Source organism: Falco biarmicus, chromosome 2 (genome assembly GCF_023638135.1).
Source record: "Falco biarmicus isolate bFalBia1 chromosome 2, bFalBia1.pri, whole genome shotgun sequence".
NCBI lineage: Eukaryota > Metazoa > Chordata > Aves > Falconiformes > Falconidae > Falco > Falco biarmicus.
Genome location: NC_079289.1, coordinates 121,447,941 through 121,472,929, shown reverse-complemented (window position 1 = coordinate 121,472,929; position 24,989 = coordinate 121,447,941). Strand labels below are relative to the sequence as shown.

The 24,989-nt window shown below is 37.9% G+C and overlaps 1 protein-coding gene across 1 annotated transcript in view; it reads right to left on the bottom strand.

The window, feature by feature from the left end:
* Positions 1-24,989, bottom strand: part of ABI3BP (ABI family member 3 binding protein) — a 166,177-nt gene that overhangs the window by 124,847 nt on the left and 16,341 nt on the right. Inside the window, 3 exon segments of the mRNA XM_056329210.1 lie at positions 901-1,033; positions 4,440-4,508; positions 15,274-15,453. Coding sequence (XP_056185185.1) covers positions 901-1,033; positions 4,440-4,508; positions 15,274-15,453 — 382 coding nt within the window.

The window sequence follows — 24,989 nt, the reverse complement described above, 5'->3', positions numbered from 1 at the left end:
AAAAAAAAATAGTTGGAAACCAGATGTAGAGGCATCCCAAACATGGGTGCACAAAGTTCCTTCTTGGTTTTACAAAACACTGCTGAGTTGAATGGAGCACCATGATGTACATGAAGACAAAAAAATATTCTTCTGTCATAAAAGGAAAAATACAAAGAGAACACTGAAATGACAGAGCAGGGAAAACATCTGTATTAACAACTTGAATAATCACAGCAGATTAATTCTACTCATCTTCCAAGAGCTGCCTAAAATGTAATGGTGCACTTAACTGAGAAGCTACCAGCACTACGACTGCTCTTGAAACTGCTACTTGGTGAGCCTTCTGGAGCTCCCCACCTACTGTACCACTCATTAAATAATTACAGCAAAACAAAAATGTTATAGTAGAAAAGATCTTCTTTTACTTAAAACAAAAAATTAATGAAAGATGTACTGTATCAATATCAGGAAAGCAGTGTAGTGATAAGACCAAACACAAGAAACAAAGATCAAATCACACTAAAACGAGGACCATTCCGCTACCACAGCAGAGCAAGACTTCACTTCTCTTTGGCCATGTTTAAACCTATATATTTCCGACGACTTAACAAAGTTTCTTTCAGGTGATTCAGATACAAATGAAAGTAGAGCCAAGGCTGTTAGTTTAAGAAGAATAAAAGATCTAGTGTGAAATAGCAAGATTTGTACTTCAGCAGGTAGATGTCTGTCTAAATTTGCACTCAAGACAAGTAAAGACTTGCAAAGCGCTAATTAAGGTAAATGAGAAAACCTACTTCACACTCAGAACTATTGCTTCCAACTTTTTAGTTTCCACTGTCAAACTTATTTCAGCCACACCAAATAACTACACTGAATTAAAGCATTATCATCATAAAAAATGCTTTCCCGTTACATTACCTGTCGCTAGCACAGTTACTTGTTGAGGTCCAGTCATGTTGAGGGTTGACTAGGATGCCCCAAGAAAGGAACACAGAAGTTGGTGTGAGAGTGCCCACTACCAGCTGCAGAGGCTTTTGAGTCTTGGTCCGACCTACATAAGAAACATATAATTGCAATTAGAAATTAGTTTCTCTCTCCTGCATTATGTAAGGGAAAGTATCTGCAGTTGGATAATAAAGTAAATGAAGACCCACATCTCTTCTAAACTTGAAGGAAAAAGTAGAATGGTTCTCATTCCACAGTCACTATTTCTAATGTATGATTTACAAAAGGGGACAGAGACAGTGCCTGTGATCTGTTTGTTGGCTTCTTGTTGGGGCAAGCGAAACATCTGCGAGGAAGAGATTGCTTCTCTGAAGCCACTGAACACAGGGAAGAAGTGCAGAACAAAGCTGGCATAAAGGAGGGAGGATGCAGCAGAAGCACAGATTAGAAGACTGTTTTAGAAAGCAAGTATCAGACACACAGTCATCAAAAAAGACTATTTTTTAGGTCCCTTCTGGACTTGCATGGCATATGTTTCAACCTAGGAAGAAACCGGAAGATTTCATTTCCAGTCTTGCAGATCCAGGGTAACCTAAAGGGATACTTGCTATTATTTGGCTGGTTGGAGGGAGATTTGTTTACTAAACTTTGTTTCAATTTTGTCTTGCTACAGTTTTTCACTATTCCTCTTTTTTCAGCCAATGTTCCAGTTAAGCCTAGTTTTTGAAAAGGAATGGTGGGTGGGTTTGCTATGCTTAGTTTAAGAATATGCTATATGCAGCTTAACTTCACAGCTCTGGCTGTCTTGGGCTGCATCACAGAAGGTGTTACAGAGTTCAGAACATTAGGAAGTCTCTCTTTGCATGTGACAGAAATAGTAACTTCTTGGCAGGATTCTTAGTAAGACTGCAATTATTTCTGTAGATAATTCATACTTTCTACAGCATTCTTGGTCAAGAGTAAAATAAAACCCATACAAATTCTTTTGCTTTTAACTGTAGGCAGATCTAGGTCAGTGTCTGTATCACCTACTACATTGAAAACATTCAGCTTTTGCATGATATGTAACTTTAGCTTTGCTCTGAATGAAGTAGCACAACTTCCTTGTGAAGAAAGAACTTTCTTTACAGAAAGTTTAAAAGGTAATAGTTGGAAATGAAGTCATGATCTAGAGCAATTATTTTGAACCCGTATTTTGTGGACTGCTTAAGCCCAAGGAGAACCTTTGGTGTTTGAAATATGATTATTTAAAGGAGGTTCATCTATTTTTTAACATCACATTACATACTTCAAAAATCTAAAGGATCTGTACCTCCTCAAAACATACAGGTGACCACAAATTCCCTAAAAGTTTATAAGCAGCTGATCTACATGTTATATTTTTCACTGTTGCGAAACGGATCTGACTTTCATTTCATGCCTTTTGAACCCTAATACCTCTTTATTAACAAGCCCCAGTGAAAGTGTGATTTGTACTTTCAACCAATGCATGTGTGTGCATTTAGGAATGTTAACCATGTAGGTTTTTACTTTGTATTGATGATGAATATGGTGACACACACACACACACACACACCCAAACAAACAAAACCACTGTCTATCCTTAAGAGGAAGTATCACATGCTTTGAAATACTGTGGAACATACCACACTTCCACAAGGGCAAATGTCCAAACAATTTTCTAGTTTTCTGGCCCAGTTCCTATACTCTTTCCCAACTTTTAAAGAAAAACTTCATCCAGTTGGTCATTCCCCAAACTAACTGGCAAATCTGCTATCTAGAGCAAAATCCCTTTGTTGATCACTTTTTGATGAAACATGGAAAATACGTCAAGTTTTAAGGAAAAGAAAAAACAAGTTCTCACATAACTTGAAATCATCCTGGGTTTTGGGAGAACCTATGTATTGTTTTGATTATGACTCATTATGCCAATAGTTCCCAGTTACAGACTGTAATGATTTATCTGCTGTAAAACCAGGAATTACCTTGGTGATCATCTATATTGACCTATATGAATATAAACCATACAACTCCTCTGTATTAATCCCAGTTTGAACTACAGTGTCTCTTCTAGAAATGTAACTAAGTAACTAAATGTAAATTAGTACATTTAAAATTGTAGCAATTCAACTCTACCATGATTCTTGGCAATTTGTCCAGTTTAACTGTTCTTACTAAACCAACTTGCCATATATCTAGCTAGCATTAAACCAACAGCTGTTCTTACACCTCTGCCTGCTGGACTTGTTTCACAATCAGTTTCTGTAGACTTTATATAGAAAAATACTGATAAAGCCCAAATCATACATTGGGCTTTTTTTGGTTTTGTGTTTCTTGAGATATATCTATACACACACACACACACATATATGTTGCATCTGAAAGGTACATCACTCTTCAAAATCCTTCCAGGGTATAAAACAGGTATACTGTTTTACATCTAGCCAAGAGCAAGAAGAAATTAATCCCAAGCAGTTACCAGGAATTAAAAAAAAACCAAAAACTTATACAAAGATCACAAAATAGTTCGGGTCGGACAGGACCTTTAAAGGCCATCTTAACCAACTCCCCCCACAGTGAGCAGGGCCATCTTCAACTACAGCAAGTAGCTCAGAGCCCCGTCCAGCCCGACCTTGAATGTTTCTAGGGATGGGGCGTCTATCAGCTCTCTGGGAAACCTGTGCCAGTGCTTTGCCACCCTCATCGTAAAAAATGTCTTCCTTATATCCAGTCTAAATCTATGCTCTTTTAGTTTAAAACAATTACCCCTTCTCCTATCACAACAGGCCCTACTAAAAAGTTTGTCTCAAACTATAAACATATACAAATATATTATCAGTTTATTCTGTGCAACAGTCCAGTGATCCTGACAGTTGTCTCCATATTAAAGGAATTAAAATCTAACAATATTAACAATATGATTAAGGTCATAATAGGAAGTCTTTGGAAAAGATGAGAATCAAATTTAGATTTCTGCTCTGCTATGTATAGTTTAAGCTAGAAACATCCCTTGTTACTTAACTCCTCGCAACAGCAAACTTAGTAGTAGTGATTTACAGATATATGTATAGGTACAGATCTATCCACATGCACACACATACGCACACAAGTTACCATTTTCCAATGAGAAAGAAAGAGCATTAACATGTCCATGGATGAAGGAATCCTTACAGATAGTTTGGGAAAAGTAACTTCAATACACTAGATCATTGTATTTCAAAACACTTACTTTTTTTGCATGCACTTGTGACCTTTTTAAACATCAGAAATCAGTATTCTAAATTTCAATTCTCATTTCTAAGAACTTTTTACAAGACCAGTCTTTAGGTACTACTTCATGTTTTGAACACCACCTGTGACTAGGAAATACTGTCCTACATTTCACCTGCCCATGTATGGAATCTGTGCACCCCGGTCAGACACCTGCAGTTACAAATACCTTTTCAGACAAAACCAGTAAAAGAGTCTTTCTTCCTTTAACTAGTTTAAGAGATGCAGTAACGATAAAATACCTGAACAAGATTTCTTGTTATTTGAAACGCGTGCTGGTCTTACTGAAACCAAATACCGTGGCTCAGCATCTGTAGATGAAGAAAGCAGTAGTTAGTACAGACATACTATTCATTTGAGAAAAGGATTAACCTATAATTAATAAGAAAATGTCCATTATTCAGTGAATGCCTGACACCTTAGCCAATCTTTGTGATCTTTAAGCATGTTTGCTTTAAGGTTTATTCACCAATCATTCAGAAATATTCGAGCAATTAGCAAAAATAATACACCATGCACAAAGTATTTGGCAATTTTTTTTTTACTGTGAGACAACAAATATGTGAACATGGCAGGACATACATGTAGCATTTCAATGCACACTTTTCTTGGAAAGTGAAAGGAAACGAAAACCCAGATGAAGAGGAAGACGTGACTGCAAAACAGAATAGTAAAAAGGTAAAGAAATAAGAGCGCAAAGCCTGAAAAACACAACCAGAGATAACACTGTTCTGACAGGAGCTGGAGGAACTTTTCCTACAATATTTTCTGTATTCTGTTTCAGGCTATATACCTTTGTTTTCCTGCTGTAAGCAGTTTGTCCATAAAGAGCTGACCTACTGTGAAAAGAATAGCCAAATGTATTGATCATCTAGGAGCATGTACCCCGATAGATTAATACTAAATCATTCAAGATTTGCATGACTTTCTTGTTTGCAGGAAACACCACAATTTCAGACATGCTTAAGTGTCTCCACATTGGTTACTGGCCTATTTTGCAATTAGGTTTACATGCTTTTGCCAGAGACATATTATGAGATTTAACTATCAAGTGCTTTGACAGTTTTTAATACTCTTTATGAAAATAAAGTTATTGCTAACATCTAAGAGCAAAAGACTAGTATTTGTGTAAAACCCACAAGGGCTGTGACTTTGACTGCAACCTCTGGGTACTGTTACACTAGAAATAATGTTGCACGCAGAAGCAAAGGAACGTTTTGAGTGATATTCTTATTCAAATAAATTCATCTCAGAAAGAAATTGTACTTTCCAGACTTCCTGACATCTACACTTATTTAAATTTTAATCCCTATGCATTGTCTCCCAGGAAAAATGAACCTTTGCAATATATTTTTCAAATCTTCACAGAAAAGAATCTCTCTCCACCTTAACTCCAGTTCAAACTTTTTTGTGCCACCTCCAATAAAAGGTTCAACTGCTTCATTTCAAAAAGCTAACAGAAGAGATCATATTACATTATAAAAACAAACAAACAAACCCAACAACCTTCCAAACACAAGAATTTTTATCTTTCAACTCAATCTTACCTGAATGGCTCAAGTTTCTTTTAAAGTACACAAGAACCACAGCCATTTGTTAGAATGCAGAGTCATCGCTAGCTGGGTGTCAGCTGGGAACCAGCTTGGAAAATTGCTGGAAATACTAGTCTTCATAGGAAATAATGAAATTAAGGACACCAAGTTTTACACAAACTATTAACACATTTCAGAGACATCTGATGAAGTTTGGATGACACAAGCACACATGGTAAGAGGCCACAAGTTCAGATAGATTCATGTTTCTGGCAGTCAGAGACAGATAACTTCACCCTGTGGCTTAAAATAATAAATGCTTTGATTAAAACAATGTTGAGATGGTGATTTCAGTTTGGGGAATTAATCTTTAGAAAGATTTTCCCTTACTCTTGACACCAGATGTCAGAGATTTCTGCTCCTCCTAATTATTTAAAACCAAGTTCTAGTCTCACTGAACTGCAAACTAGAAAAGAAGTTAGAGGAGCTCCTGAAGATATATATCCGTGGGCAGAGTTTGGTTCACTATACAGTGATCAAAACTAATTTAGCTGCATTTTCTTTTAAAAAGGATTACTTTATGTAAAATTCTTACTCTAGTTCAGATATATTTATCTTAATCTATATCTATGGATGAGACACTGAATGTCCTGCATCTCAGTGTAACAGATACCTTGAAGCCTACCAATTAAACAAAACCACTGAGAAATTATTCAATTTTTTCTTGCATACAGATTCCTGTAAGGAGAGAGGAAGGAAAACCAGTACTGAGTAAATCACAAGTTTGCTGTGCTACTTCAAAAGCTGCACTGATGTGGGGAAAACTACTCTCAACAACTTCACTGATTCTATGCATCTAAGTCACTGGAAACCCAAGCTAACTTTAATTGTTTAATTATTGTTTTTAAATGGGTTTCAGCTGCACCCAATATAAACATAACTAGGATGAGCATCGAAAACAGCTGCTCAAAGCAGTGTGGAAAAAAGAAAGTTAAAAAGAAAGAGCAATCCCAAAGTGTAAATCTCTCTTCATTTACAAAAAATGGTTTTCAATATTTAGGGTGGCACACAGTTCTTTGGGGATCTGTGCAATCATCTGGACATTCGTATTGAGATCTAAAACTAGAAATGTGACACTAAAAAATAATTTGTTTTCCCTGTACTGTAATCCCAGTTTTCTATTGTGCACTCATGCCCACTTGAGACTGTTTTAACTCTCACAAAGTACTAAGCCACCTTACCTTCAACAAAATTAGTTTCAAGCATCACCTTGAAAATTCATGAACTACAAAGTCAAGTCTTCAAAACTGCAAAAATGTATGTTTTAATCAACAAAATGCCCCAAGATTGTGAAAAAAAGATATCCAAATTGTTTGAAATAGCTAGTTTTGCCCTGCTCCACCAATGGAAAAATTAATTCTGGCTGAAGTATGAAATTACATACATAGCAGTATAGAAATAGATTATCTGTTAAATGAAATGTGCTAATAAACAAAGATTCTAAATGTCTGCCTGCACATGTCAAAGCTACAAAACCTGGTATCTATAAGGAATCGTTAGTTCTGACAGGTATTTTTGTTCTGTAACGAAGTGGTCTCAGCAGGAATCTTTTGTGTTGGATGCTGTTCATTATGCTTTTTCATGGATTTAGTAAATGTTGCCTTAATAAGGAATAGGACACTTAATAAAGAATAGGAATATAATAAGGAATAGTTCCCAGAGAACTCACAGCTCTTCTAAATCTAACACCATCTAAAAAAGGAAGTTATTTAGGAAAAGGGGCTAAGACTAGATGCTGGGAGAGCTCTGCTATAGAACAGGCAGGTTTGAAAAGTCCTACTTGTCTGGTTGCGAACCACTGAATTGAAGACAGTACTATGACCATTTTAACTAAAATCAGACTTTGAAATTATAATTACGTTCAATACCTGGGATACAACACCAAAATTCTATTCTGAACTTAACTAAAAACATATCTTAATTTAGAAATAAGATTTGCCATTCCTGTGCAGAACCACCCATGCTGCTATATAGGTGTTAAGAATACAGCAACTGTAGTTTAACTGAAATTCATCTGTTTGATGCGCAGTGTCAAGTCATTATGCATGGACTGAAGAACACAGGCCTTGAAATGCTTCTATTCTGGACAGAAATACATTCAATATCCAATAAAATGGAAACCAAGGAAGGCGGATAGTTTACTTAATCTCACATAATGACCTCTGATTCAGGTTTAGAAATGGGAGTCTTCTACTGCAATTTAACATTTCTCTCATTCAGTTCAGAAGACTGCTAAGTTTTCACACTGACTCAGTCCTCTTGCTGAGAAATACATGTGTCATACTCACAACATGGAAATCATCTGATGCTACTACAACTCAATTCATTTTCAGGGGCTTAAAACATTGCCTCACCCATGTATTAAACTCTATCAAGTTGCAAAAACTACTTATGATCATTTGGTGTTCCTTTACGATACCTATACATGCATAATCCACTGTACAGATCCACGTCTATAAGAAGCAGGAAACTTGGGGAGAGATTAGTAACACAGGAGAAGAAAAAGAAAATGCTGTGAAATATCCAAATCTAAATAAAACTGTAATTTAGCTTGTGCTAATTAATATTAATGCTTAAGGTATAATCTGACTGCTGAAATAAGAGGTAGGCAGCAGAAAGGTGACTGTCAGACCCATAAAAATATGGTGTTCTGACTCTGTCATCATGATTCACAGGATAGATCAACTATTTACACTCAAATATATTTAAAAAGAGAAGTGCATTTCCAAAATAAAATGATGTCAAGTAAAAGCAAATCAAACCACAGAGTACAGACAATTCTGTTTACAGCTGAATATTTCTTATTTTGTATGAACCATGTTTATTAAGAAAATGATAATTATATAATTAAGGTTGACGTTCAAATATCTGGACACAGATCTATGAATCCAACATCTGTCCCCTGAAAGCATTTTAACATACATCAATACATAATGGAGATACATACGATACAGATGCAAAATAGATCTGTCTATCTCTCATCTTGTAAGGATCCAGCATCTCATAACTGAAGGATCCATACAGCACAATGCAAACTTTAACAAATTCAGTTTAAAATACATTTGCAGATTTGCTATGAAAATCTCAGTGGTTCCTTGATGCTTAACGCATTCTTGAAGGGCTGCTACTATAAGACTAACATAATAAATCCACTTGTTTGAGCCTGTAACTGCCCAATTCCCTTTATTAAGGCTGGAATGACAAATGTGGTGGCTAAGAGCTCCTTTCAGCTGACACACAACTACTTCTTTATAAACCCCTTGAAGCTGCAGATCAGAAATAAAGTCCAAATAGTGACCACCTTCATTTCGTCAGTCCCAAAGTACTACAGGAAAATGCCAAAATATATCAGGAAAGTGCTAGTCAACAAATCCATGCCTAATTCTCAGTGTTATAATTCCCCAACCACAGTTGTTTTGACAATTCCACTGAGAGCTGCCAATATGATTTCCAAATTGCTCTTTCAAGTTTAAAAATCCACAGCTGAATAAAGCAATGCCACTTTGGACCAAAGCACAACACGTCCTGCAGGCATGTACACTGAACCAAATGAATTTTGAAGCAGGAGGGAAGGCTAGTTACACACCTGAGACACAAGTATTTGTAAAGCAATGGCATTTATATCTACAGCATTTGATACAAACAGTAGACACGCATCATTATGCATTCAGTATGGTTTCTTACACCCTCCCCTCCTACTTCTCAAAAATATTTGACCGAAGCATTCAGTCATCTTGTTTTAGCTTGTACACATCAAGGCTACTATTGCTTAATGAACCATCACTAATTAGGTAAAATAGTTTTCTGAACTACTTTTATTCAGTATTTTTTTATCCAGACAGCCTAAAAGACACACACACACTACATGTACACACAGGTATGTCTACAACTTAACTACAGAAGAAATATTTCAAAGACTGCAAAGTTGCATGTTAGTAAACTAGCAATCTGGTGTCATTAGAAAAAAACGCACTACTGTTTGACTAAGATTCTGTATAAAATTATTAAAAGAAAAAAAAAACCACCTTCTAAAATCCACCGTAACAACTTCAGGAGACAACCAGAATGTAACAAAATTACATCCCACTGACATAGCAAACTAATACAGGTAAGAGAACGTTTACTTCCATATGCCATGAGCTAGGCTACCAATCAGTGTCAGCAGGCAACTAACAAGCACTGCAAAACGCTAGCAAATTCTGCTTCTGTTTAAGCGCACTATTTTGATTCAGTTCAGGGCTCAGCCAATGCAGAAACACAGCTTAATAAGAATGAGCTGACTAAAGAACTTAGAATAAATTTTAAAATAAAGTGTTACAGGGCATTATTAGAATTAATAGACCAGCAGATTCAGAAATCAAATCAAAGTAATTTTTAGCTTCAAGCTGCAATTTGCTAATCTGAATTTAGGGATTCTTAAGGTTTTGCTATGGGATGTTTTTAAGGGCAAAGGCCAAAGGTGGAGAAAGGGAGAAATCAAAAGCGTTGTGTTGTAACAAGCATAGCAAACAACAGGGAAAGGGGATAATGGGGCTGGTGTGAATGAACCTGCTGCTCGTCAGTAGAGTTGTCCAGCTGAAGGTGCAGCTGCTGACCTCCTCACGGTCCTCCAGTCCTCTAGGCTAAGCTAACATGAGCAGTAAGAATCTGAGGTATTTTGGTAAGTTATTAGGAAGTGACTTCTGAATTTTAACGTTCACATTACTTGGCATCTTGAAAACCATGTGATTAATGTATCTGCACATTTCTGGTCACTGACCAGATATAAGAAATTGCACAGCAAGATCTTTTAGCTAAGCACTGCTCTAGCACACATCCCTGAATAACACTTTTTAAAATATGTTCAAAATGGTACTAGGATGATTTTTTTTTCTTTTTTGAGAGTGAGAGATATGCAAAATTCACCCATCACTTATGGTTGTTGTAAAGCCGGATTGCCAATACATTCTCTTTCACAGTCTGGTTCAGATAGAGGAAAGGCTGAAGCATGGCCCAACTCTGAGCTGGTTTTACAAACTGAAAAAGAAATTAATTTTGTTCACTTTGTTAGCTAATTGCTGTTCATTCTTGCAAAATTTTCCTGTCTCTACTTGATTTCTTGGGTTCCTTCAACAGTATCAACAAATTTAAGGAGACTGACTTGCAATACTCCTAACAAAGAAAAAAAACAGCACAAATTTCTCAAGGAAATATTGTTTCTTTACAAGTCATGAAGACTGAACTCCATGATTTAGGACTGATTTAGATAAAGGTTTAAGTCAAACTCAGATTTTTTGGATGGGTCTATGTGCCTTATTTATTACCCTAGCTGAATTTGTATTTTGATATCTTTTGACACAGTCTGAATAGCTTCCATGACCAATAATAAAGTTGCTTACTGTCATGTAACTTCACAAAGTACACTCAGCAAAACCACATGTATCCTAATAAAGAGGCATACTTCCCTGAACCGAACGATGATACAGCCTCATCACTGTTGTTTACCCTTCACTGTGATTCAAATTCATCTATCTAGCTACACACAAAGCTGCTCAAGAGTCTGATGCCAGCATGAGCTCATTACACGTTCAGGAAATCCAGCAGAACTCTTTTCTTGTGCATGCCCTCTGCAGTTGTTCCCAATTCACGGATAAAGTTATGCATCTGCTTGCTCATTTATATTAGTTGCAAAAGAAAGGAAAACACATATTTTAAGGTAAGAATCACTGCAGTGAGGTGTTGAATAGTTTAATAGATTAAATGTAGGTTGGATGTCATACTTTCTACAGAGCCGTACAGCTCTGCTGGAAATCCTAGGAAAGATCATGTCCTTACTGATTTCTTTTAAAATATATACACACATACACATGTAATTTCATAAATTAATAAATCTGCTGACTTCAAGTTTATTATTAACAGGGTCTTCAGAGGTGTGTGACCCAGCAGAAAAACTGACAATAAATGTCATCTTAATCAACAGTGAGAGGGTTGGAAATGTGGAAGTCACGGGCCTTAGATAGATAGATATATTATTGTATATATTGCGTCATTTATTTAATAAGTTAATCGTTGCTTCATTCCCCATACTCCAGTTCCAATTTCAGACAATTACTCCAAACAGAATACCAATTATGCTGCTCCATTAACAAAACCAAACATACAGAGCTAAATCAAGCAAATGTCTGCAAGGCACTTAATTCTGATGTGTAGACCTATACTGTTTGTTAGAAAGGACATATTAAAGCATTGCTGCATTTTAGGGAGGAAATCATGACTGACTTATAGGCAAATTCTGTTTGTTTACTTACATTGACCTAACTACTAAATTAAGGAAATATATTTTTTTTCTTTGAGGAGGGTCTACAGTTGATGGCATATCTGCATCATTTTCAGTTACTAATCCTGACAGAATAGACAATTTTAATACTACTAAGACAAGATCCGGTTTTGTCTAAATACACAGATTCCACTCTCCTGGATCTAGTCAGTCTCAATAAAGCAATATTCCTTAATCCATTGGGAAAAAATGGTAATTAACAGATGCTTTTTAAATATCCATTTCTAATCTTTACATTTAGTCTATCAAACCAATTTAAGGTTGTGACTGAAGTTCCTGAATTGACTGGGAAAGGTATTCTTTTTCCATGAACCACTAAAAGTGACAGGAGAGGAGGAAGCATTAAACTGTATTACTCTTGGTCTAAATAGCCCACCATGTCTTTACACATTTGGGAATCACTCCCCTCACATCCTGTTCAGTAAAAGTCACAACCATCCACTGTTCAGTGTAGCCTGTAAAGTTCATCTGCTTTCTGTAAAAGTCAGAAAGCCAAATCACAAGAGGACCAAGAAGGAGTTCTCAGGGTGAAAGTGAGTATTTTTGTATAAACCTAGTTGTTCTGAATGTGGAAAAATGTGTGGAACCTACTGGAAACCTTTCACAAAGTGTACAGTGGCACATCAATCACTAGAATATCTAGAACATGGAATAGACAATTTTTAGTGTGAAATTTTAAGATTATATTGTTTTAATATGAAGATAGCATACTAGGCCAACTTCATCATATATGTACGAGGAGCACAAAGATAACGTAAGATTTTTCAACAATAGCCTCTAGGGATTTGTATCTTTGGAAAGTATCTTGAGAGTATCTTTATTGTCCCTCTACAATATCTTATTTTTTCTAACAACCACATAAAGCATGTGCTGACCCAAGTTCTCTGGCTGCCAGAATAAAACCTAGCCATTGTTCCTAAAACTGAACACCATCCTGCAATTCCTCCAGTTTGTGCCAGCAGCCAGTTCCTGAAACTGTGGGGCGTGTTAACTATCACCACTGTCTTCATTTCACCTCTGTCACACAAGTCACTCTAAGATAGAGCCAAAATAACAACTGATGCTTTTTGCTTTAGCTCACATTCCGGACACACTCAGAAAGTACAGTCAAAGCTACAGTTTAATGTGGCATTTAATATTAATGAAAAGGGAAAGATTATGTACTCTGCTTCCAAACTCCAATAAACAAGTCCACAAAGGATATAACCTAACCCTAAGTTTCTTAACTAAAAAACCAGCTCCAATAAATTTACTGTCAAGTGCCTTAAATAAATGCTTGCGACTTGAAGTACATATTGCTGTTAGCTTCTTTTATCCTTCTCCTTTCAAAGGTGACATCTTAGAAGTTGGAAATGCTAGTCTTTTTATCTGTATGATGTTGCATTTTTAGTTACTGGACACTCAGAAGCCACAATCATAGATTCATTGTCACTACGAAACTGATTGACACCCTCTATTAGCCAAGTGAGATAAAAGTTGAAGTTATTCACCTTTAAAATAATTATGAAGGAAAAGGAGAGTATTTCCTCACGCTTTTGCTCTTCTGTCTCTAGCTACACGAGAGAAAATGTGTCCATTTCACTACAGGCTATATGCATCAAGCTGTTTCTCATCTTCTGTGTTCATTACTACAAGATTTTGATTGCTTAATGGTAAAGTTTAATGAATACACAGGTGGGTAGCACTCTGATGCACTGCAGAACTGACAAAAGGTGTCTACATAGTTGACAGCCTTTAGCTATTGACATTAAAGTTACGAAATACCAAAATCCTTTATATTCCAGGTTACGTTCAGCTTTCTGTTTTCACAGAGTTTCAGAAAGCATCAGGTATTAAAGTTGCTATTAAATAGGAAGTGCAAATGATCTACACATGACATTACATTCAGTGATATTTCCTCTTTCCAAGGATCTCAACAGCACCTAAAAAATATTAATTCTCACTACTCCTGCAATACATCTACACAGGTATTACTTATGCCCAAATCACAGTATTCCATACAAAATCCTATACACTATTCTTAGTAAACCGATTCAAAAGTTACACATGGCATAAACCAAGTAATTCAGACACAGCTTAAGTGACAGTTATGAACTCAAACACTGGATTGGTGATAGAATTACGGAGTGATCCCAGGAGTATGAACTCATGAAAGTTAACCTTTGCCACAATGATCTAATGAAAGTCTCTAATACCTTATTTTTTCTAACATCTTATTTTTTCTTTTCTGCAGCTTTCAGCCTGGAGCAGACCCCACAGCATTGACTTAACTGACCACATCAAAAAGATGGTAATTATTAACTTCTATGCTTCTGCATCCTTTCTTCCCCCTTGTTTTACACCAAGATCACTGGCATTACAATAATGAGGGTAGCCCAGATTCATTTCAGGCTAGAAAAGATTAAAGAAAGCAAAAAGAAAATCCTCAGAGATTGAACAGATTTCTTAAAAGTTCAAATCCTGGTAAGTCAATGTTTTTATCATTTATTAGGCAATTCTAACTAATCCAGTTCTACTATTTTGCTGTCCTGTTCATACTGACATAATCCTAAATCAAAGGGACAACCAAATTCCCTTCTTCATCCCTATCCCAGACAACAGGACATCATGTTCTTGATGTGTTTTTTTCTCTTCCATAACCCAGCTCATGGGATTCCATCCATAACTTCTGACAGAAGTTACAGGTTGTTCTATAACATGTAGAACTGGAATAGGCCCCTGCCAGAAAAGGCATCATTTCGATACAAAAGTTTCTAGCAGACAGAATCAACCTCACAGTTCTCAAAACTGTTTCACTGTTTCTTGCACTATTTTTTAAAAACATGCATATCTCCCTTGTATTCTACTTTGTAACAGGAACTTTAGGCAAATCATCCCATTTGATCTGTGATGTGGTTGATATAATGAAATCTCTTAGTACAATAAAACTCCTCAAAACAAATACTAGTAGCAAACTTTTCCAAAAACCAAGAACTATTTACTCTCCTTGAATGATCTCCTAATTCCACTTTCATCTGAAATTCTTCAAAGCAACCCTAAACAAACACAAAGAAACCCTGGCGAACAATCCAATAAAATAAAAAATGAGGAAGTCCAAAGGCTGATATTCTCCTCACTCTCTTCCCATAATTCATGACAACAGTAGCATGCAAAGCAAATGTGTCTTACCAAGCTCTGTTACGTAGGTTTTTCCTTCTGAAGGCAAAGGAATGTATTGATTAGAGAAGAAGTTGCTTCCATAACCCAGGACAAAACCTTCCAGTTTGGTGTTTTGACTTGGTCGAAGATACCTCATGCAAACTGTGTCATCTGTCGCATTGATCTGAACTTTCAGACTCTGCCTTTTCACTGGGTAAAAAATAAATAAAAGAGAAGATCAGAACATATTGTCTTACATATTCAGTAATGTAATATGACAATACAGCAATACAGGGCTGTTTAATTTGATAGTCACAAGCAACTGAACAATTCCTGAAAGGTGGAGTCTCCTGGAAACTCAGTGTATTTAAAAAAACCAAGCTAACAGTAATGTAAAATTGTGGTTTCCAAGATGTTTGTTTTTCCATTAGTTCACTATTATCGTTAGTGGTGACATCTTCTACAACTGCAGTAGTAGAAAAGTGCATGAAATAACTGGGAAGAAAGCAAATATTTTTTCCTTTACACGTGACAGTTATAGTAGTATTAGCCATTTATAGCACCCATAGGTGAAAAACTTGCAATTTGGGTCTAGGGCTTTTTCTTTTCTCTTTAGTTAAAAAAGAAAAAAAAAAAAAAAAAAAAAGAGTTTTCATATTATGTTAATCACACTGCAAAATTAGGGTAGAGCATAAATAGCAACCAGATCCATATAAAAATACTACCTTTTTTTTTTTTATTTCTATGTTGGACTGGAAATGTAATTTTCCAGTTGGAATTACACCAGGACACCTAACTAACATATATACTTTACTCAAAATTACCAAGAAACTTTTTTAAAACATTTATTTTTATGCCTTCCAAGGGAGCAGCACATAAAGCAAGAAACATCTTGTATATCCATCTACAAAAACTTAACTTATAACAACACAGAATGACTTCATAACAGAATAATCAATGTTTTAGGCTACAAGAAAGTATTTCATCTTCTCTTGGTGGGATAAGGGAGGATTGGCTTTTCCTTCCTCGGTACTTAACAATTTTAATATTCCGTTTTGACTGTTACGCTTATCAGATTTTCAGAACTGTTGAATGCCAATGCTTAAAAAAAAAATAAAAGGTAAAAAAAAGGTAGTGACTTTCCCCTAAACTTACAACACTAGCACTAGTATAGTACATTTTGGGTTATTACTTCTCTTCTTCTCAAAATATACATTTTTATTCCAAACAGATTTTCCAGCATCTCTGCAATCACAAGGGCTGAAAGTAACTTCTCAGGAAAAAAATGGAAATTTGCAGAAAATCATTTTACTTCAGGAGCTAAACCCCAAAGAATAACAATGAGACATACGATCTATCATTAAATACCAGGGTAGAGTGACATGGAAATTCCTTCCTTTCTTTCTTTCTCTCCCTCACTCTAACTCCTCTCTTCCTTTCTCTTGCTCAGTAATTGCAGGCTGATATTCAAAGTTTCTTCAGACAAGTACATACTGATTCTCTGTTATCACCCCAGCCTGCCCTCCTCTATTTGTTTTGAGAAATCCTAATGACTACTGAGTTGCCAAGATCACAGTCCCCGATTTGTGAAGATAATTTAGTAGCACTGTTGAGTACCTGCAGTTGTCTGCACACTGAATGTAAAGACCTAAGCCAAACACTTTATGACTCTTCCCTTTATACAGAGAAGTGTACAAGTAAAACTGATGGAAAACACCTGCCTCTGATGAGACCCCTCCTTTATCTAAAGGCTGATCGAGTAAAAGCACTTAGCCAGGAAACTCTCACAATTTTCCGAAGAAAACTCTACCAGGTTCCAGAAGACTGCAAGGCTTCTAGAAAACTCAACACACTGACATTTTCAGCAGTACAATACCATCACAGGGGAAGGGGTGGCAGTTGCTTCTATATCTGGGAGACATCCTAACTTCTTTTATTTTCAGTATATGAATCTGCTATGGTTGTGCAACTTTGAATATCAACAAGGCTCCAAGTAGCAGAAAGCTCAACAGACTTTAAACCCTTCCAATATGCTTCATAGGGATGCTTAGTAAAAAGTGTTCCATGCCAATAAGGTTTAGGATTAATACCTCTGACTGACAGTGAAATAGATTTCTTCAAATTATGCAGCCTGCAAAGCTCTAACCTAACTTTGGAGAGCTGAGCATAAACGAATGGCTGGTCTCCTGGTCTCCACTGAATATCAATGTCTAAGAAGAAAGCAAGACTTACAGTGCTTGATTCAAACATGATAATTTGATCTCTGTATTAAAATTCTTAATCAGACTCCAAACTGAATTTTAAAAAAACTTTGTTGAAGATCTGTTTTAATTTTAAATTTACAATAATGTCAACTTTCTTTTTTAAACACATGACTTTCTATATGTCTCTCACACTTTACATTAATTTGTAGACCTAATTCTAATTCAAGATTGAATTCATCTGGTTTTGATTCCAATTAGATAGATAACGTGTTTTCTTCATAAGAAGTCAATTATAGTGACAAGGGGTCCTGATTTTACTTAGGCCTAAAAACTCAGTGAAGTTTCTAAAAGCAGAAAGTCTAACTGGGATCCTAAGATGGCAACACCTTAGAGCCTTTCTTTATAGCTAGCATATCAAAACCGCCAAGACAGTGTTTAAACTCAAAGCCAGTTCTAGCAGAACATGAACAGAATATGTATTTTTAAAAATAGAGAATAAGGCAGAATAGAATAAAAGAAAAGGAGATTAACTTAAAATTTTTAAAAATAAATCCTTATCCTCCCCACCCTGTCTTGACAGGGCAGGTTCTTTTCCTCTAGTTCACTTTTAAGTACAGGATCCTTTCAGTGATGGCCTGGATGGCAACAGATACTGCAGAGTCCCTGCAGCGTTTAGGAAAAAATCATATAATCATAGAATCAAAGGTCTTTTCCAACCCAAATAAGACTATCGAGTCCAACTGTAAACCTAATGCTGCCAAGTCCACCACTAAACCATGTCTCTAAGTGCCACATCTACAAGTCTTCTAAATACCTCCAGGGATGGTGACTCAACCACTTCCCTGGGCAGCCTGTGCCAGCGCTTGACAACTCTTTTCAGTGAAGAAAATTTTCCCAATATCCAATCTAAACTTCCCCTGGCTCAATGTGAGGCTGTTCCCTCTTCTCAGGTCACTTCTTGGGAGAAGAAACCAGCCTCATCTCACTACAGCCTCCTTTCACGTAGTTGTAGAGAGGGACAAGGTTCCCCCCTCAGCCTCCTTTTCTCCTGACCCAAACACCTCCCAATCCTTCAGCCGCTCCTCATAAGACTTGTTCTCTAGACTTTTCACCAGCTCCATTGCCCGCCTCTGGATATGCTCCAGCACCTCAATGTCTTTCTTGCAGTGAGGGGCCCAAAACCCAACCCAGTATTCGAGGTGTGGCCACACCAGTGCCGAGCACAGGGGGACAGTATCTTCCCTAATCCTGCTGGCCATGCAATTTCTGATCCAAGCCAGGATGCTGTTGGCTTTCTTGGCAACCTGGGCATCCTGCTGGCTCATGTTCAGCTGACTGTCAACCAGTACCCCCACATCCTTTTCCACCAGGCCACTTTAGGTTGCTGTGACCCAAGTGCAGGACATGGCACTTCGCCTTGGCCCACTGGCCCAGCCTGTCCAGATCCCTCTGCAGAGCCTTCCTGCCCTCCAGCAGATCAACACTTTCCCCCAACTCGGTGTCAGGTGCAAACTGCCTGAATGCCCTTTATCCCCTTATCCAGATTGTCGATAAAGATATTAAACAGGACAGCCCCCCATACAGAGCCCTGGGGAAATCCACGTGGACCACCAGCAGGATGTAACTCCGCTCACCACCGTGCTATGGGCCTGGCTGTGCAGCCAGTTTGTTACTCACCCCAGCCACGAGCAGTGTTTCCCTAGGAGAATGATGTGGGAAACTGTGTCAAAGACTTTAGTAAAGTCCAGGTAAGACATCAACAGCCTTTCCCTCATCCACTCAGCGGGTCACCTTGTCATAGGAGGAGATCCTGTTCATCAAGCAGGACCTGCCTTTCACAAACCTGCACTGGCTGGGCCTGATCCCCCAGCTGCCCTGCACGTGCTGCCTGGTGACACTCAAGATAAGCTGCTCCATGACCTTCCCCGGCACAGAGGTCAGACTGACAGGCCTGTAGCTCTCCGGAACCTCCTTCCTGCCCTGGGCATGGCATTTGCTGACCTCCAGCCAACTGGCACCTCCCTGATTAGCCAAGGCTGCTGAGAAATGATTGGAGGCGGCTCGCTGAGCACTGCCACCGGCTTCCTCAGTACCCTTGGGTGGATCCCATCCAGCCCCACAGACTGGTGCATGTCTAACTGGTATAGCAAGTCACTGGCCATTTCCCGTTGGATTACAGGGGCTTCATTCTCCTCCCTGCCCCCATCTTCCAGCTCAGGGGTCTGGGCACCCAGAGAACAACTGGTCTTACTATTAAAGACTGAGGCAAAGAGGGCATAAGTATCTCAGCCCTTGTCACTATGCTTCCCCCTGCACCCAATAAAGTATGGAGATAACCCTTCTTTCCTTTCCTCAGAGATCTACCTACATGGTCTGTTCCATGCTCTTGTTAACATAACTATCTTCATTCTACCCTTTCCGTCAGCTCCCTGCTCACGATTTCCTTCTCTCCACACAGCAGAAGCTCCCTTAGAGGGCCCAGCCGATTCCAGCACAAGCGCTCTTCTCCCCTTCCTCCTGAAGGTGCAGCCTGACCCAAAGAGCAGCACGGGGTGAGGCAGACAAGTAACTGCCTTCACTGTTATTTAGCTGCTCGTTTCAAATGGAAAATAACTGTGCTAAAGCAACAACACAGGTGCTACGCTTTGTATGACAAAATGATGTTCCCTTCCATGGGCTGCGTGCATTCTCGGATCACTGAAATCGAGGGATGAATTTTAAGTGGTAAAACAATAAGTATCAGAGGCTGACCAGTTTCTGGAAATGCATGAACAGAAGTGGAGCAACCAAGGCCAATGCTGTCAAGTTTTTCTATCTGATGTCAAAACGGACCTGAACAACAGATGGAAAATTTCACAAGAAATCTGTGGAAGTTGGTATGCTACAGAAACGTCTATTTACACATTGAAGTTTTTCTCTTTTCTTCCTCTTTCTCCCTACTGATGCGTTTTAGTGTAGTTACTTTACAGATACTAAAAAAAAAAAAAAAAAAAGAACGAAAAGCAATGGATCCCTTTGGAGCTTGTTATTATTTCTCTTATTACTACATCTTATTATCTTGAATCTTATTTCAACATCTCCTAATTACTTTTGATATGAAGATCACTCGGCTCACAATAAATGAGTTGAGTGGCAGCAGTCATGTTCTCTGAAATGAGGTATGCCTAACAGAATCAGGATCTGCCCTCACATTGCCCAAGGCAAGAGAGACCACTACATAGAATCGCTTATCTCTTCTACCACTAGTGCTACCTCAGCAACAAAGGCTCCCAGCTCAAGTCAGAACCCAGGTTTGCTGGGAACCATAGGTGTTGAGTGAGACCACTTGAGTTCCAAAGAGTGAAAGGCTACACAAGAGACAAAACCAAAGAAACAAAGGATAGAAGGAAGCCAACAAGCACTGAACATGCTCTCTCATGGCAGAACTATCAATGCATGTTAGATCACTCCTGGTATGGACTCTTTGTAGGGCATGACATCTCTCCTCAAACCAGGTCAGTGTGCTATGCAGTCATCAATCCAGCTCTTCTGCCTGCCAACAGATTGGCATTCCAACTCTTTCCAGAAGTCCTTGCACTCTTCCAAGTGCCCACTTTCGTGCCCACCTACACACAGTATATTTCTTACCATCACATCATAAAAATACAAACACAAAAGGATGTGAAGAAACCCTTTTTTATATAACTGTGTACATTATAAGAAAGTAGTTCTTAAAGAATTAAAAATAAAATAAAATTTAAATTACTCCAAGGAGGTCACATGAGTTTAAAGGGAGACCTGGACCCTTATGAACAAATTCAAGCATTTCCTGAATCTAAAAAGAAAAGGTAGCTTTTGCAGGAGACTGTAAATCCAACTCTGCTACACTGGTCAGAATTAAACAAAAAAACCTCCCATGAAAATGTAACAAAATGCAACTCATATTGAGGTCTATGAGGAAGGCCCACGTGGTCATTTGGAATCCTTGGAGTGGACAAGAGGCTTACAGGGAGCACACAGCAGTGCAGAGGGGCCTCTGCAGCCAGGTGGGGAGAGCTCACTGCTATCTGCTGCACCGACACTGCCAGGCTAGTCCAGGGAGGGCCAGCTTGGAGCAGGACAGATATAAAGGACTTCAGAGCAATTAGCTTGGTAAATGAGGATTGCTTGCTGGACCACAGTAGTGAAATAGATTTCACTTGTGTTGATCTCACAGTATTTTGAACAACTAACAGGGAAAGCAGGCATTGCCATTCTGAGTAATATCTCTACCTTGGCCACCACTGAGAAAAACATTCATTGAACATGATCGAATGGACGCGGGAAGTCACAGGAACTTGATTACTATGATACACTGGTAAGAATGCATTTGATTTTGAGAAAATAACTTTGCCATATTATTATTTTAGAATACCTTTTTCCTCCCCATCTCCTTTGAGATGAAAGACTCAAATGATAAACTAGACACCCTCTAATTCCAATGCAAAGAGATTCTGAAAACACCTTCCAAACAGAAAAGATTTGCAGGCACAGAGCAAGGCAAGGCAAGATTGAATTTTCCTAACTGATATTCACTTGTATCAGCTTTTGGCATGTGTTATTGAAACGCTGGCCTTATGTATTTGCATTTGTAGAGTAATTCTGTTACACTGAGGCCATCTCCAAATGGAAGATTCTGGGACCCATAGCTACCTCTGAAAAACAATGTTTCCCTCCATGCTTGCCAACAAAAATTCCACATTTGCTAGTATTCCGTTCCATGATCTGCAAGTATTCTCTTCAACAAAATTCAGTTGATGGCCAAAACCAGCAGGATGAACCGTGCACAGCATATCCGAACTAAAAGCACTATGTTAAGTATATCAGACCACTTGCAGCGTTAGAATCACTCTAGGGAAAGGGCTCTTTGCCTATAAGGGGAAAGACTGCTAAAGACAGCTTAATGAATCAGCCGCATCATAAAGGAACCAGCCACCAATAGCTCTTCAGAAAGGAGAAAATGGCTATAAAAGGTCTGAAGAATACAGCTGGGATCACCATGGTTCGGCTAGTTGGAAAATGTAAGTGGTCATGCATAGGCAACAGGAGCCAAGAGCAAATAAACATTGAAACTATAGAAAAAATTAACTCTAAATTACCTAACTGAAATTCACATCTTTAAAATGTGAAAGCAGCTACAGAAAATAAGATACAAAATATTTAGCTGGACACTTGTTTAAGCTTTGGCTCTACCAGGGATTATGTGAAGTATCTTATTTTTCTTACGACTTTAATTAATCATGGAGTAACAGAGGAAAAGAGGGGAGAATTCATAAGCACTGCTATGATCTCTTACTCATACTAGCTAGTTCATTTTATCTACAAGGCAGAGAACTCCAATTTTCAATTTCTACTTTCACAGCAAAAGTTCAGTCAAAGCCCTTTGGTTTAGATCTAACACCCCCTAAGAAATTGCCATTGCAAAGCTGTCTGAAATGGCAAAACACTAACTGCCAAGAAGAGATGTGTAGAATTCCTTTGCTATTTAGTAACTGTAGAGAAGGAGATAAATAGAAATGGTTCACTGGGTTAGTTGCATTAAAGCAGTATTTGTTCAGTAACTTAGTTGGGGGCAGTGATATTTCCAACCTATAAAAGCAAATAAAACCACCTGAGAGTTTACTTCCCAAAAAGAAAAAACAAAAGAATTTTGTTTCAATAACAGAGAATTAAAGCCTTTGAAATTCTGCGTCCTATGTCCCACTGTATCATTACAATACTGTTGGTAACAATAGACATGAAGTTAGTTAATATTGCAGGCTGGTCTGATTTTCCTCTGTTTCAAGTAACATGAGAGAACTTGGGTGATGAAGTGACTGGAATGTGAATTAACTGGCTCTTTTCTGTTTCTACCCAAACCCCTTGGCCCTGTCAAATAAAGTATCTTCAGCTGCAGAGCACTCTATTTCTCTCTCCAACTTAACAAGGTATGTCAACAGCTGGCTGATAATTTATTAACTAATAATTAACACATTCAGAAGTAACCCTGAGGTGTTGATACAGCAACAAATGTCAAGAATGAAGCACAAATGGAATAAAGTAACCATTTTTTGTTTTGAAATAAACTTATCATGGCAACTTAAATTTTGAGCTATCTGTTTGCCTGCTTCCCTGAAAGCTCAGCAAAAACAATACTGGGACAAGATGTTACTTTCACTTTTCTATGATTCTGCTGGTGCGCTTTAAGTGTGTACAGTCTCTTGTGATCAAATATCCTATTTTTTTGTTTTTATCCATAAAGTGAAAATCCTTGAACTCTGTGCTACAAAACTAGAGGGTGAATACAGCTGTACTGCATTACAGCAAATTTGGCTGCATCACCAGGATTCCTTTTGCCTTACATTGAAACTGTTTGGTTTGCACCAATTCAAACATTTTAGAGGGCATGAAGGCAAGACCTAGCACTGCCTCCCAGAGTGCTAAACAAATGAAGCGTGCCTTAAGAAAAATATATTGGCACCATCTATTTGCAAGCACCACTTCACTTACAACATTCAAATTGTTCACAGCAGGGCTTTCGTTTTCCAGATGTGGTGCCATAGTATCACCAGCCAAGATTTCACTGATAACCTAACACTGTGCAACTTTTATTTCTGGTATTTTATAATTTTGTATTTACTTTGGCTCCCAAACATGGAGAAATATCAGTTGGTTGGCTCAAGCCCAAATATAGCTTAAAATGGGAAACATTTTAAAATAGTTCTGTTTCTATGCCGTAGAATAAACAAAACACAGCCACAACCATAGAATCACAGAATAATTTAGGGTGGAAGGGACTTCTCCAAGTCATCTAGTCCAACCCCCTCCTCAAAGCAGACATAATCAGATCAGGTTGCTCAGGGCCATGTCCAGCTGAGTCTTGAACACCTCTAAGGACATAGATTCTATAACATCTCTGGGTAATCTCTTCCAGTATTCGTTATCTTTGTGGTTTAAAAAAAAAAAAAAAAAAAGTAATATCTAACTGGAATTTCCCATGTTCCAATTTGTGCCCAGTGCCTCTTGTCTTATTGCTGTGCATTTCCGCAGAAAACGTGTCATCTTTGTATCCTCAGGTCAGGTAGCTGTGGACAACGTTCAATCAGCTTTCTCATAACTTATTACACAAAACACCAACTCTCCTAGCAACAAAATCCACATTAATAAATACTCTGAACGATGAAAATTTATGCCATGTAGACCATAGCCTTAAAAAAGGCAACAAAGAATACCTTATTAAAGAGATTGTAAGCAAAAAGCACTGCACATAGTTTTATCGTTTGCAACTGAAGTTCGCCAATTAAATATTTTTTTTGAAGTACCAGTATGCCTACACCCTCTACCAGGTCTAACATTATTTCAGAAAAATAGGCTCTCAACATGCAGCAGTTAACTTTGCAAAACACATACATACACGTCTATCCACAACAGTAGCTTAACTCACAAGCTTTCAACTTAGGCTCACAGGATCTCTTTGCTCAGGCAGCTTTCAAAAAAGAGGAACAAAAAGCAATGTTATTCCTACCTACAGACCAACATTTATTA